We start from the raw sequence: 15,973 nt of genomic DNA, 5'->3' as shown, positions 1-15,973 counted from the left end.
TCTTTACGTTGTTATTTTTTAACATGAACATGTAATATTTTTCTAATTAGAAAAATAAGAAAGCTATTTTCATTTTGTTAAAAAAAAAAAAAAAAGAGATGAGAAAGGGTGAAGGCAAAAACAAGGTAGGGCCATAAATCTGAGCTAGGAATGAAGGTAACACATGAGGACTGATGAATTTGCTAGGGGTGACCACACCTGTGACTCTAAGCTCCCCAGGAACCATTACAGAGAGCAGAAACCTAATAATTTACATAAATCACTGAGTCCATCAAATGAAAACAAACCAGCTGCAGCCTGGAGCCCTGCTACAGTGGACTCTCCGCACACAGCAAATGTGCCCTCAACTCCATTCTAGCAACCCTAAACACCACAAGCTTTAGAGCTGTTGAAAGCACCTTCCCAAAGTAAAAGTCAACCCAAAGTCACACATTAACTCATGAGTGAACCCTGTGCATTCATTCATTCATACATATTTATTTAGTGCCTACCTCATAAGAAGCAGCCGTGGTGGTGCAGTGCTGAAGCACTTGAACCCACCAGGGGAGAAAGCTGTGGCGGTCTGCTTCCATAAAGATTACAGCCTGGGGAACCCTATGGGGCAGCTCTACTCTGTCCTATAGGTTCGCTACGAGTCAGAATTGACTCAATGGCAGTGGGCATGCTAGGGGTCCCTGAGTGGTCCAAACAGTTACGGAGCTCAGGTGCTAACCAAAAGCTCAGAGGTTCAAGTTATCCCAGAGGTGCCTCAGAAGAAAGGCCTGGCAACCTGCTTCCAAAAAATCAGCCACTGAAAACCCTACGGAGCACAATTTTATTCTGATACACATGAAGTCGCCATGAGTTGAATTCAACTCAACAGCAACTGGTTTATCCCATGCCAAGTATTGCATATTTTTCCAACTTAGACAATAAGGGAGATGGCTGTCTAAATGATGAGGGGTGATTCTAAAGACTAACAGCCCCCAGCATCTCCGCGTGTGTACTGGGGCATCTTCCCTAAGATCCCCAAACAGATGGGCACCACCCACTCCCTCTGTCACCCTATGGATTAGAACATTTTGTTTAAAGTCACAGCTTTCACACATAATGCTAGTACTTGTGTATGTGACTTATCTCCCTTCCTAAAATATAAAATCGACAAGGGCAGGAACTCCGACTAGGACTTGCTCATCTCTAGATCCCCAACAACACTCGCCAACTGCTTTCAGATGAAGAGTCCTTGATAAAAGTTGCTAAGTGAGTCCTAGGAAAAGAGTTTTAAAAACCCACAACAGGACCAAGAAAAGACAAGCTCACCTCGGTATGTCTGAGTGACTGTATCTATTTTGTTATGTTGTTAGCTGCTGCCCAGTCAGCCCTGACTCATGTACAAGAGAATGAAACACTGCCTGGTCTGGTGCCATCTTCACAATTGTTGGTAGGTTTGAATCCATTATTGCAGCCACTGTATTTTTTCCAACCTAGGGGCCTCACCCAGCATTACATTGGACAATATTCTGTTGTGATGCATAGGGTTTTCACTGGCTAATTTTCAGAAGCAGATCTTCAGGGCTTTCCTCCTAGTCTGTCTTAGTCTAGAAGCTTTGCTGAAACCTGTCCACCATAGGTGATCTTGCTGGTATTTGAAATACCGGTGGCATAGCTTTCAGCATCATAGCAACATGCAAGCCACCAGAGTATAGCAAACTGACAGACAAGTGGTAGGTATCTATTTTAGTTAAACACTAAAGGAAAGTTCTTTAACTGTAAAAACTACATAGTTTGGTATGATTCAGGAGAAATGGAAAATTAACAGGGAAGGAACGAACATCAAAAGAAAGTTAATCAGTATAGATTACTGAAAGAAGGCCCAAGGTGTTAGATAACCAAGATTAAGGCATCTGTAAATTGCAACATAATCTTGGTTGAACAAAATAAATGTAAAATAAAGCCAAATAGAAATACAGTAGATCTTGTTTGTAAACACTGACAAAATCAGCTCAAAGTCATGACAGCACACAAGCTGGCTTTTCTGTTAGCCTTCTGCAGCAGGGTAAAACGATCACTTACTACCTCAATACGCAGATGACAGCCAACAGTCCAGAAATTAACCCAGGCCACAATAGAAGCTAAATGGCTTGCTTTAGTATTAAAAGGAAGCTGTATCCAAATGTGATTTCTTTTTCTCTTGGCCCTTGCAACTCTCATTTAAACAAGCTATATAAAAGGTAATCCAATATTTACCACAATTCTCAGGCCAAGATCCAAGCAACGCTGCCCACCACAGTTAAGCATTGACTCAATGAAAAAAATATTTACTGGATGCCTATTAGATGCCAGAGACTGTGTGAGGTGTTGGGATACCCTGGTGAAAGGGTAAGACGTAGTCCCGATCCTCATGGAATGCTATTGAGGAAGACAGATGATAAGTAAACAAAACCCAAATATTACAGGTGTGCTGGGATGAGCAACCATAGGAAACAAAGACATCCCTGTGTTAGAGAGTGATGGCAACCCCGTGTTAGAGAGTGACGACGACCCTGTGTTAGAGAGTGACGGTGACCCTGTGTTACAGAGTGACAGGGACCCTGTGTTAGTGAGTGATGGTGACCCTGTGTTAGAGAGTGACAGGCACCCTGTGTTAGAGTGATGGTGACCCGGTGTTAAGACAGTGACGGCGACCCTGTGTTAGAGAGTGACGGGGACACTGTGTTAGTGACGGGGACCCTGTATTAGTGACGGGGACCCTGTATTAGTGACAGGGACCCTGTGTTAGAGAGTGACGGGGACCCTGTGTTAGAGAGCGACAGGGACTCTGTGTTAGAGTGACGGGGATGGTAGTTCTATATAGCGTGGGCAGAAAACACTCACAGCAGGTGACCCTGATGTAGAAATCTAAAGATGAGGTGGCGGAAGGGATTTGCAGAGAAAGAACAACCCTGGCAGAGGGAACAGCAAGGCAAAGATCCTCAGGCAGGACAGGATCAAAGGAAAAGAGGCCAGAGTTAGTAGAAAGCAATGAGGGACATAAAAGTGGCTGGAGAAGTTGGAGAGAGGGCAGAGGCCAGAGTGAGGTGACCTGATTCGTGTTTAATTATTCTGTATGATCCTGAATTGGTAGATACATGATATCCTGCCTTTGTTAAAACCCACAGGACCCTACAACAAAAAGAAGCAAGGAACCCTAATGCACACTATGGGCTTTAGTTAATAATACTGTACCCATATTGGTACATCAATTGTAACATACAATGCGAGATGTTAACAGGAGGAGAAACTGTGCAGGGGGTGAAGGGGTTACGTGAGAACTCTATAAAATTTCTGCTCAATTTTTCAGTAAACCTTAAAAATGCTCTCAAAAATTGTCTATCAATTTAAAAAAGTGGGGAGGAGAAACAGAAGCTCCACTTCTAGGGATCTATCCCAAGCAGAGAAAAAAATAAAAAAGCTGGTCACTCGGGCTCCTGTATGGAGAATGGACTGGAGACATGCAAGAGCAGCAGCCGGGGGGATGTGTTAGGAAGTTAGCCCAGGAAGAGGGGAGCAGTGGCCAGGACTAGAGTGCAAGGTGTGATGGTGCGGAGAGGTAACGCCTTCCAGGTAAGTTCTAGAAGTAGAAGCCACAGGACCAACTGACAGTCTGGATGGGGGGGGGAAGTTAGGTAAAGGAGAGGAGGCAAGGATTATTCTTAGGAAAAGAGTGGATGGTGGTGCCACCAACTGCAACAGAGGGAGACTGAGGGAAGGTGCGAAGTAGAAGGGATACCAAGAGTTCCATGTATCAGATACGAGCCAGAAGCCCTGAGAAAAGCCTGGAAGTAAAAACTTGGGAGTCACCAGCATACAGATGGTGTTTAAAGGCATGGGATGGGATGGGGTAACAACCTAGGAAGAGTATTGATCAAAAAAAGGAAGCAGACCTATCCCTCAGCAATCCTACCATTCAGAGGTTAGATGGAGCAGAAGCAACCAGCAAGGGAGAATGAAAAGGAACCAGCAGGAAGGTAAGGCAACACCAGGAGAGTGAGGTGTGGGAAGCCGTTTCAAGGAGGAGGGTGTGGCCTTTGGTGTGGATTGCCATGGAGAGGAGGGTCGGATGGGGACAGAGATATGGGAATGTGCAGGTCATTGGTGACCTTGTTGACAGCAGCTTCAGTGAGCAGTGAGAAGTCAGGCTGTAGAGCATGCACGGGGAGCAAATGGCAGGAGTGAATGGAGACTGGGTTTAGATGTATCTTTTGAAATGTTTTCAGGTGAAGGGGAGCAAAGAAGGAGGCTGGAAGGAAGAGAAGGATGGAGGATCATGGAAGAGCTCATTTTTAAGATGGGAGAAAGCTGTGCTGTCCAATGCAGTAGCCATTAGCCACATGTGGATATCTAAATTTAAATAAAATATAATAAAAAATCAGGCGGTCAGTCGCAATAGCCACATTTCAAGTGCTTGCTAGACACACGTGGCTAGTGGCTGCCAGACTGGGCTATGCAGGTACAGGACATCTCCATCTCCGCAGAAAGTTCCATTGAACAGTGCCGAACTAAAGCATGTTTGCATACTGATGGCAATGGCCCTAGCGAAAGGGGGGTTTAAGGACAGGTAGACATTCCCCGAGAAGGTGAGAGGGGATAGCGTGAAGGGTACTCTGGGAGGAGCAGATCTCTGATAGGACAAGAGGAGGGACTGGCCACCCAGCAAAACAGGTAGAAGGAGAACGCAGGCGCAGCCACACGGTAGACAGGCGTGTGGGAAGATGAAGGTGTTCCCTTGATCTGTGGCTCCTGTTTTGTCAATGAAAAGACAAGCTAGGTGCTTCTGTGTGGCAGGGGGACAAGGTCTGAGAAGGGAAGAAAGCATGAAATAGTAGCCTTGGGGGTGAGAAGGCAAACTTACTAGGGGGAAAAAAAAAGCATGCACTTAAAGGAGAACACTTCACAGAAGAAAAGTGGGAAACAGCTGTGAACATCTGAATGAGGGAAAGCATCTTACATGGGGAGAAACAAACTCCAATGCTTTGTTTTTTAAGTCCTCCTGGGACCATGGCAAGGTTTTCTCCTGGCTGCCCTTTCTTCCTTCTTCTCCCTCCATCCTACTCAACTCTCAGAAAAAATGACATTGTTTCTATTTTTGGTTACAATGGCTCTCTCCCATTACTGAACATTTTGATTAAAGATTGCATAGAAGAATCCTTATCAAAAGGGGAAACATGCAGAACAGAATTTCAAATTTTCATCGACTCCAAACTTTCTGGAGCCATGCAAGGTGGATGAACCCCTGAAACTACTACCCTGAGATAACCTTTAAACCAAAAATGTCCCCTGAAGTCTTCTTAAAACCAAACAAGATTTTAGCATACCTAGTTAAGAATGTCTGCCTTAGAGGGGAACAGGAGTACGATGAATGGACATGGGAAATACAGGGTGGAGAGAAGGAGTGTGCTGGCACATTGTAGGGAGAGAAACTAGGGTCGTATAAAAATGCGTGTACAAGTTTTTGTATGAGAAACTGACTTGAATTGTAAACTTTCACTTAAAGCCCAATTAAAAAAAAAAAACTAAAAAAGAATGCCTGCCTTGAGCATTATGCTCTTTTAAGATCTATCTATATGGGGTCAAAGGGACAACAGCAACTCAAAAGATCAGACAGAAACCTTAGGGGGGAGTCAGTTTATGCTAATGAGGCAGGAACAACTAAGAAAAGGAGGGTGAGAATAGTTGCACAACTTGAAAAATGTAATCAATGTCACTAGATTGTACATGCAGAAACTGTTGAACTGGCTTATGTTTTGCAGTATATAGTCTCAACAAAAAAACACAGTAAATAAAACTTAGGGAAAAAATGACTTCTTCCACTCTCCTTTGTCTGAATTGGTTACCCAGCCCTTCGCTCCATCTAAACATACAGCCATGGTTTGTACATTTGCATATTTTACAGAAGAAGTGGATATATTAAAAACGGCAGACATGGGTAGGAGTTCCAAACCAGCCCTTACCTACAAGAAGTGAGTAATATACATTTATTGGATGATGTTAAAATTACATGACACATTCCATTTTTAAACAAAATTCCCAAGCTACTCCTCCCTGCTTCTTCACAAACAAAAATTATCTTCTGACATTTTCTTTAAGCTTCTACGAGTAAACATTTTCATTTCCCCACTACTATTTGATCGCAGTCACAGCCAGAGTTTCAATATTTTTTTTGATCACGCAAGTGTTGGGCTGGTTTTGTGCTGGCTGAAGGGGGGGAGGGGGTTAAAATTACCAGGTCCCTTTTATCTTCCATCTTGAGACCTACATTTGCCAACTCCTTCTTCCCATACACATTTTTTTTTTTAAGTATGAAATCTGAGAACCTCAAAGGTTCCCAGTGCTCAAAGAGCAGCCCTTTCATAGTCCACCAAGGGGTCATTGGAAATGTTACAGAAAAATACTCAGCCAGGGCGCCTGTGGTAAAGTTACCCACAGTTTCTGTACCTGTGAAATCTCCAGGAACTGCACCAAAAAAAAAAAAAAGCCTTAAGCAAAACTCCTGGTCCAGCTGTGCACCCCCTGGCCTGCAGCCCTCACAGTTCTCTCCCTCAAAATTCCTCCTGGCCTGCCTCCAAACATTACACAGCCCCATGGATAAGGCCACTGAGTAAATTACTCCAAGAACTATCTGGAGTAAGGCACAATAAAACCATTGACCCTAGGGGGCTGGGCTGTATGTTACTCCTTTCCAACATCCTACCCCTTCCAAGCAGGAAAGCAACATCTCTGGACATGTGAAGTCGAAATCTTTGGGTCAAGCCTAAGGGCTGTTTGAAGAACGCTGGCCTTGGCAGCAGGGGACACAGAGATACTGGTTCATTTAACCCCACATCCCCATTGTCACAGCCAGTGCCCCCCTTCTACAAACGTTCATGGGCTACCAACCTGGAGAAGGCCACCCAACAACTTCGGACCTCAGTTTTCTCATCTGTAAAATGGGCGTAATAACCATTGCCTGAATACTGACTGTACCCGAAAGTGTGCTCACATCGGGTGAGCAGATACAAAGAGTTACTGTGTTATTAGCACGCTAGCTCCCTGACTCACAGCGCCTGCTGCTCAGAGAGAAGCCAAGGAAATCAATCCTGCTTTTTAAATTACTTTATGTACTCAGAAGCATTAGTCACTTCGACAGAGTATTTCAACTTCCCTCCTGAGCATCTACTCAGTTGTTTAGATTTTAGCCTCACCTACGCTCCGTACAGACTTCCATCATCCTCAGCCATCTCAAACGCGATTCCAAGTCCACTATTCCTACGCTGGAGATTTATTATTTGGTTTGTTCCCTTTCCAGGAAAACTTCGATTTCCATTTTGCTTGTAAGAAATCCAATCGTGGAACCCAACAAACTGCTTCTTACACTCACAAACACAGGCCCTGGAGTTAATCGCGCCTGGGGCTGAGGGGGCCATGCAATTGGAGAAACGTGGAGGCCGGCAGAGCGCCGGTCCCCTCGGTGTCCCCGCGCTGGGGTTGGCAAAAGAGAAGGGCCACGAACGCGAGGCGGAAAGTCCGCGCCAAGGCCGGGCTGTCCATGCCCGGTGCCCGCGCGCTCCGGCGAAGGGCGCCGGGTCGGTTGGCCGCAGGCTCTCGGGCGCCGGTTGCGCGCTCGCTCCGGGCGCGGGGAGGCGGGGACCGGCCCGCCCGGAGGCTCTGAGCCGGGGGACGCTAGACGCGGCCCCGCTGCCCTTCTGGGGGAGCGCGCAGGGCGCGCGCCGGCTCACTTACCCCATCTCCGGCGCTGCTCCGGTGGCCGCTCCGACGGGGCCTCTCGCGCTCGCTTTCCGCCCGCTCGGCAGCCGCTCCCCGCACGGCACATGCGGCGGCCCGTGCGCGCCTGGCTCAGCCCCGGCGCCGCTCCATTCCGCGGGGCTGCGCGGCCGTCGCTGCCGCCACCGCCAGTCGCGGGCGGGCGGGGGCTGGGCAGCCGGGGGCTGGGCTGCCGCGCTCGGGCGGTGCCCGCCCCGCCCTCCTCCGCGCGGCGCCCCCGCCGGGTCCTTACGTAACCTCGAGGCCCCGGGACGGGATTGGCGAGCCAAAGGGCGGAGGGCACGGCGGTGTGTGTGGCGTCCCCCGGCCCAGCCGCGCGACCGCTGGCTTCCTCCCGGGCAGCCCCCTCCTCCTTGTTGCAGACCCGGGAGAGGCGCGCCCCCGCCCATGCCCACTCGGGGGCTTGGCGCAGTCCCGGGAGCATCCCGCCTGCTGGGCTTAAAGTCTCACTCGCACCTGAAGGGGACTTTGAGGCTACCCTTAGTTTGCAGATGAGGGAACCGGACCTGGGGGTAAGTGATTTGCCTAAGCCCACGCGTTCAGAACACAGCTCAGGTTCCCAGAAAAAGAGATGGACAGGGCCAAGCCCGTCCTTGAAGACCACCTTCATCTTCTTGCCTGTTGCCAGGCCAGGTGGCATCAGGGTACCCACCACCATGGAACTCCGGAAGTCAACGTGTCCTACACCCCTCAGCAGGTGCTCTGGCCTCTTCCCTCCTTAAGATGAGTTGGGGGCACCCAACTGGAGGATAATGGCTTTTAAGGAGGCTTCACCAAGCTTGATTTTATTATCAGAGCAAGAGAAATTGGGATGGCAAAAATGGGACTTAAACATCAGCATCTGGAAACCCTGGTAGCGTAGTGGTTAAGAGTTACGGCTGCTAACCAAAAAGGTCAGCAGTTCGAATCCACCAGGCGCTCCTTGGAAACCATATGGTGCAGTTCTGCTCTGTCCTATAGGGTCGCTATGAGTCGGAATCGACTCGACGGCAACAGGTTTTTTCTTCTAATCCGCTTTCCACACATCACGTCCGGATTCCCTACTGAAGGCAGGCTCTTGGGCTGACAAACTCTCCCTGGCCAGCCTTCCACCTCATCTCCATCCCCTCTATGGGTCTTCCACGGGATCGTCTTCTGCTGAGAACACACTGCCCACATGAGCCTGGCATCTCAGGACTGTAAAAAAGTCAACAGACAAGCAGCTGGAGCAAGGCCATCACCCCAACCCCACCTTCCTCTCTCCTGGCACCATGACTCTCTCCTGCTAACCCCCACTGTCTCCTCATAGGGGTACCCACCCCCTTCTAGTCTGTGCTTCACATGTGATCAATGGGATAGTGTCACTCTTCCGCTTAAAATCCTTTGGTGCCTTCCTTCCCACTGTCCTTGGGATGAAGACCAAGATACTGAACATGCCTACAAGAACCATCCCACCGCCCTCTCTAGCTTTTTCTTCTCCCACTCTCCTTCCTTGCTGTCTGCACTCCAGTCAAAATGGCCATCTTCCTTTCAGCCCCAGGACCTTTGCACATGCTATTCTTCCCATGGGAACATATTCTCTTCTCCTCTCTTCCCCATCCCAAGGAAGCCCCTTATATAGTTAAATCCTAGTCAGTCTTCAGATCTCAGTTAACTGCCACTTCCTTATGGAAGCTTTACCTAATGCCCTGGACTCGATTATGAGCTCCCATTCTTTTTCTTCATTCCACTTAACATTTGTTAGTACATTATTTGTGAAATTATTGGCTTAATATCTTATCCCCTAATACATCTGCAAAATCCCATGAAGCCATGTCATTTTGTTCATCATTGTATCCACAGTGCCTAGAATTATGCCTAAAGGTCCTCCATAAATATTTGTTGAATGAACGAATAATTGAATAGGCCAGGCCATAGAAGCACAAAATTGGCCAGGGTATTTCAGCACAGGTGAGTCTGTTTACAGTTGGGGTTGGATGAACACTTGGTCCTGCAGGAAACTTATCTATCACAAGCTAAATTCAAAAGACTAGGAGCCGGGGTGCTGAGAAGAGGGTGTATCCTTTTAGGTTGAGCAAGAGAAGCCAGTGAGGTGGAACAAGATTGAAGATGTGAGAAAGTGGGAGGGGATGGGAACCAGGCAGAGGTGGAGGAGTTGGCCTCGTTATAGGTAGGTCTCCAGGGTAATGGGAGAGAGGTTGCAGGTACTCTTTTTTTTTTTTTTTTTTAAAAAGCAAGGACACCTACTGAGTACGCATGAGAGAGAAGAGGTGGGGAAGAAGCCAGATTTGAAACAACAGCCTTGAGAAAATAAAAAAATGGTGCTTGGATAGATCCAGAGTTGGGAATGAGCAGGGCAGAGATGCCCCCAGAAGTCTGGGAGGACAGACTTTTACCAGCACAAGTTTAGGGACTCAGCAGTGCTATTGCCTGCCCTTGTATGCGAGCTGTAGAGGCTGCCCAGAATCTGACTGCCAGCACAGCGAGGGACATTCTGCACTCTAACCAGTGCAGATCAGATAACCTTGGGTGGCTCACCAGAGAGCTATAACCAAGCCTGGAAACTAAGGAAGCAGGAGCAGCTCTATATGTGTCCTGCCTCTCTCTACTGCCAACTCATCTTCCCGAGCATTCCATGCCGGCAAGCACTGTGCACACACCCTCTGGGTCTAAGAGGATAGCATTCTGTATCTCTGACTTCTCATCTCCCAAAAGCTACCTCCTGGAGAAATGGTTGGTTCTAGGTCTGGGGTAGGGAAAATACAAGGTGAGCCTGAAGCATACTGCAGTACCAGCAAGTAAGGGAGAGTTCAAAAAACAAAAGGCTGGGGTCCTGTCAAAGGGACACAGGAGCCAGCCAGCAAGAATTCCCAGGATGGAACAAGTGGAACAACAAAATAAATAAGGTTATGTAGATATACCCCCAAATATAAAACAAATATGCCTGAGCCCAGACTTATTAAATAAATAAATGGAGAAGAGAAATCTTTCTGACAGAAAAATTCCAAATAATATGTGTAGTTACTCCCCCTTCCAAGAAGTGGAGGTTAAATCTCCCCCCCACACCCTGCTTTAAGGGTGGGCTGCACTTAATAATTTGCTCCCAAAATATACAGTATGGAAAGGGAAAAATAGTAACTTTACAGTGGAGAAACCTAGCAGACACTTCCTTAACCAAATGATCAAAGTCAACAGCACCATGTTATGTCCTGTTGATTATCATATACCCCCCGATATAATGTGATGGGAAGGGTACATCACCTCTGTGGTATTTAGTTCCCAAAACCCATAACCGGCGTGTAATCATGGGAAACACATCAGACAAACCCAAATTGAGGGACATTTTACAAAATACCTGACAAGTATTCCTGAAAATTGTGAAGGTCTTGAAAAACAGCAAAAGACTGAAAAAATGTCACAGACCAGAGGTGACTAAGGAGACATGACAACTAAATGCAATGTGATACCCTGGATTGGATCCTGAAACAAAAAGAGGATATTAATGGGAAAAAACTGGTGAATTCCCAATAAAGCCTAGAGTTTAGTTTATAGTAATGTACCCATGTTGTTTTCTTAGTTATGACAAATGTTCCATGGTCATGTAAGATGTTAGCAGTGAAGGAAACTGAGTGACAGGTATACAGAAGCTCTCGGTCCTATCTTTTCAACTTTTCTGTAAATCTAAAATTAGTCCAAAATAAAAAATTTATTTTGAAAAAACCTAACCGGTACTTCCTGTACCTGAAACCCTCCATGCAATATGGCCATGGGCAGTATTGGGAAGGTGAGGGTGTAGAAGGTAGAACAAATCATTTGTTGGGGGATACCTGGGGACTTGAAAGTGTTAGCATAACTTTAAAAGGAAGTCACTGAAATCAGTGTTCCTCAATTTCTTTTTTTACTGCAATCCACAGTAAGAAACGTATTTTATACTGCAACCCAGTATGTACTTGAACACTTTATCTATGGTTAAAACATATACAAAACAGAAACAAAAGTTATACAAAATAATTCTTATTCTCCCGCCTGCAATGCATTCAGACATTTTTCATTCTGTTCTATTTTTAGAAGCAGTGCTGCTCACAACCCACTAAATCAATCTAAAAAATTGTAATCTATATATATATTTTTCTTTTATCAGAAAAATAAGGCTCCCCATGTACATGGATAATATTATTATTAGTGTGCTCAGGTTTCTGGCATTGCTAATCCAGGGACTTCAAACATTTTTTCTTCTAACCACAAAAGGTCAGTTCTCCCACCTGCATATGAAACAAATGTCTTATTAAAGTCACTAATTAAATGGGTAACTATCAGGTATTTATGGAGCCCTGGTGCCACAGTGGTTAAGGGCTTGGCTGCAAACCAAAAGGTCAGCAGTTGGAATCTACCAGCCACTCCTTGGAAACCCTATAGGGCAGTTCTACTCTATCCTATAGGGTCGCTATGAGTCACAATTGACTTGATGGCAATGAGGTGTTTTTTGTTTTTTTTAATCAGGTATTAGATTACATTTGTGAAGATTATACAAGAACATAGAAAAATATTTAATCTTTCAACAAATTTTGATCTCCTGCTATGTACCCGGCACTGTGCTGTGGCCATGAGGAATAAAGTGTTCAGCAGAACAGACATAGACCTCCCTCATGAAACTATGAGATAGGGCAAAAGGTATTACCGACTTATCACACAAAGATGTGATGATAAGCTGTGATTTGTGAGAATAAAAGAGGAGGACCTTATTTAGGCTGAGAGGACTGGTCAAGAATAGCCTCTCTGCAGAGACATTTAAGAAGATGCCTGAAGAATGAAGAGGCATTAGCCAGGCAGATCGTGGGAGAAGAGGTTCTAGGCAGAGGCAACTATCTGTGCAAAGGCCGTGAGGTAGCAGAGAACTTGGCAGTTTTGAGGAATTGGAAGAAGACCAGTGTGTTAGAATGCAGTCAGTTTGGCAAGGCATAAGATGCGGCAGGGAGAGGTACCCAGGGCTCAAGGCTGGGTTAAGGATATGGGATTTATCTAAATGCAACAAGAATGCACTGACAGATTTGGAAATGCCATGATCTGGCTCATGTATTATAATGATCACTCTGGCTCCTGGGAGAAGGGAGAGGAAGAGGCTAAGAGTAAAAGCTTAGAAGCCAGTTAAGGGGCTCTAGAAGACTCCCAGATAAAAGATAACTGTAATGGAGATGAAGGGAAGTGGGTTACAGGTAAGAGATATATTTGGAGGTAGAATCCAGGGACTTGGTGATGGATGTGTATTCCAATAGAAAGTTAAGTTTGTAAAATAATCTAAGTTAGAGCTGTGCTATAAATACAATTATGTAAAAACTATTGGTACGAATAGACAAGGCCTGGAAATAAAGAAAACAGAATGCTTGGTTTGTTGGGATGACAGAAGGAACATAGGGTAAATGCACGAGCTGTGGAATCGACAGACCTGTACTAAGCTCTGGTGGCACAGTGGTTAAGCATTTGGCTGCTAACCGAAAAAGGTGGGCAGTTCGAGCCTACCAGCCACTCCTTTGGAAACTCGACAGGGCAGTTCTACTCTGTCCTATCAAGTCACTACGATTTGGAATCGACTCCACAGCAACGGGTTTGTTTTGGTACTAACCCTGTGCTAAATGGCATTGCCACTAACTAGCTCTGTGACCTTGGGCGAGTTATTTAACCTCTCTAGCCTCATTTACCTCAACTGAAAATAGGGATACCTCATTGGACTATTGTGAAGAGAGAGTGCTCGGCTCAGTCTCTAGTACAGAACATTCTCAGTATGTTATAGGTTATTATTATTATTACTGGCTACTATGGTGGAACAGGGGTGAATTTTTCATTCTTTTATTATGACTGAATTAATACTGTTATAATGGTATTTATATCATCAGCATTTTTACATTGAGTAGAGTTGGTTTGACGATTTTGAAGCTCTGTCTCCAGCATGGAAACACTTCGTGAACTTCCTGCCACGTAACGCTTTGCTAAGCTGTGTTTGGAGCCCTCCATGGCTTCATGATCCCTCTGTAGAGCAGCTGAGGGACAGAGAAGACTATGGGCACTAGATAAATATGGAATCCCTAGCCCCAGCCCCTCAGTATCTAACCTAGCTGGGGACTGGCCATTAGGAAGGCAAGCTATAAACAGTTTCCAACAGTCCCCATTGTCCTCTACCCTTCCCATCCACAGCTGTCCTAAATCTATCTGTCCTAGATGCCTCCAGGATTCTGATAACTTTCATTCATTCACTGAACATTAAACTGGGCACCTATTCTGAGCCACTCTGTACAAATAATATCCAGAATACAAGGTGACCGTGGTATGAATAAAGTATCACGAGACCTTAGAGATTTGCCTGGGAAACGGTTCAAGAAGGGGACATCTGAGCTGGGTCTTAAAGGATGTATGAGAGAGAAGGTCATGCCAAGGTATGGGAGCATTAATGGGCATGACTTATATGGGGAATGACAGATGATCCATGTGGTTGGCTCAATAGTATGTAGTGGGAAGTGGCAGGGGACTAAAGGTAAGTTGGGACCACACTGTGAAAGACCTCGAGGCCTGTTAAGAACTTTGGGCTTCATTCTGAGGGCCACATGGAGCTAATGAAGGTTTTGAAGTAGGGAAGACAACATGATCATCTTTGCATCTTAGCTCCTCTGGCAGCAGTGGGGAGGATGGTGTAGAAGGGAGAAACCAGAGGCAGAAGATGCTTGTTAGGAGGATCTAAGTAAGACAGTTTCAGCCAAGACCCAAGAAGAAGAGGAGGTGTCTTAATTAGTCCTGACAGTTAGGCTAACATGCTCCGTTGCTAACCAAAAGGTTGGAGGTTTGAGTCCATCCAGAGACAACTCAGAAGAAAGGTCTGGTGATCTACTTCCAAAAAATCAGCCATTGCAAACTCTATGGAACACAGTTCTATTCTGACACACATAAGATCGCCATGAGTCAGATTCAATGGCAACTGGTTTTTAAGGATTGGGAACAGAAAAAGTGACTGAAGGAAGTGGAAGAAGCTCTGCCAGTGCAGGGTCCTGGGAAGGTGCAGCTGCTGACGGGAAGGGGTCAATAATCAAACACCTAACAGCCTTGAGGAGAGGCTGGGCCTCACTGGATGCCTCCTTGCAGAATTCCACTCTGAGAGCCAAAATATGGAAATGACTGGGCAGTCCAGCCAGCTGCCGGTGCCCCAGGGGCATCCAGACCTGTGCTGTCCTGTGGACCCTGGAGAGCACACCCATCTCCCCCTTTACTGTTACCTCTGAATGTGTCCACAGGTGAGTCTCCAGCACTGGGCTGTGTGATCTTCAAGGGCAGGGTGCCTTCCCGTTCTCCCCTTGCTATGTTCACACTCCATCCTAAGACAAACTCTCGCCAAGGCTCCAGCCTCACATTCAAATCTAGCAAGAAATGAGTGCACCCACTTCCCAAACAGCTCAAACTAAAGTCCCAGAATTGATTCTCCCTGTGTCTGACTGGCCTGCCTTGAGGCCAGGGCCCATTCATGCACAAATCACTGCGCCCAGGAGAATGGTATGACATGATTGGGTTGAGCTGGGTCACATGCAGTCTTGGAGTCAGGTGTGGAGGCGGCTCTCACAGTGCTATGGACTGGGAGTAGGCCTGGAGCAGATGCCCAAAGGAACACCAAGGGGGAACCAGAGTGAGATAAGTAAATACACAACGGTGGCCAACAAATAAATGCCCACTATGAACACACAGTTTTATCTGTTTCCCAGTGCCAGGTACAGAGTCAATGGATGAACTGTTGCCTGAAAGATAGTCCAGGACATGGTGGAGTCATTCCAAGTTAAGCTATTCATGAGAAGAACTTGAAGGGGCCAGTCTAGAGACCTAAGGATCCAAGGCAGAGAGAGTGAAAATCTATACTTTAAACCAGTAGTTCTCGAACTTGGCTGAACCTTAAAATCACCTAGGGAGTGTGGACAAAATACCAATGCCAGGGCCCCACCTCCAGAGAGACATACTTAATTAGTGTGGAGTGGTGCCCATGCATCAGTAATCTTTTAAACTCCCCAAGTGATTCCAATGTGCAGCCAAGGTAGAGAAGCACTTCTTTAAGCCAAATAGTGCCAAAAGAGAAGTAGATGTGAGACCCAGAGCCCCAGGAGGTTGGGAACTGGTGGGAATAAAAAACGGACCCTAGCTCACTGAGTGGGCTTTCATGAGACTTGGGGCTCTGCAGGAGGACTAA

General features: G+C 46.3%; 1 protein-coding gene across 4 annotated transcripts in view; it reads right to left on the bottom strand.

Annotated features, from left to right (window-relative positions):
* Positions 1-7,920, bottom strand: part of HOMER2 (homer scaffold protein 2) — a 137,264-nt gene extending 129,344 nt beyond the window's left edge. For 2 of the 4 annotated variants that reach the window (XM_049905840.1, XM_049905842.1), the window contains exon 1: positions 7,738-7,920. In XM_049905840.1, coding sequence (XP_049761797.1) covers positions 7,738-7,742 — 5 coding nt within the window. In that variant the 5' untranslated portion in view covers positions 7,743-7,920. Of the gene's footprint in view, positions 1-7,199; positions 7,573-7,737 lie in introns of those variants that run through there. The other 2 variants (XM_049905838.1, XM_049905841.1) reach the window with 2 other exon arrangements.
* Between the last annotated feature and the right edge of the window lie 8,053 nt (positions 7,921-15,973).

The sequence above is a fragment of the Elephas maximus genome, chromosome 13, assembly GCF_024166365.1.
Source record: "Elephas maximus indicus isolate mEleMax1 chromosome 13, mEleMax1 primary haplotype, whole genome shotgun sequence".
NCBI lineage: Eukaryota > Metazoa > Chordata > Mammalia > Proboscidea > Elephantidae > Elephas > Elephas maximus.
This window is presented reverse-complemented; position numbering and strand designations above follow the sequence as displayed.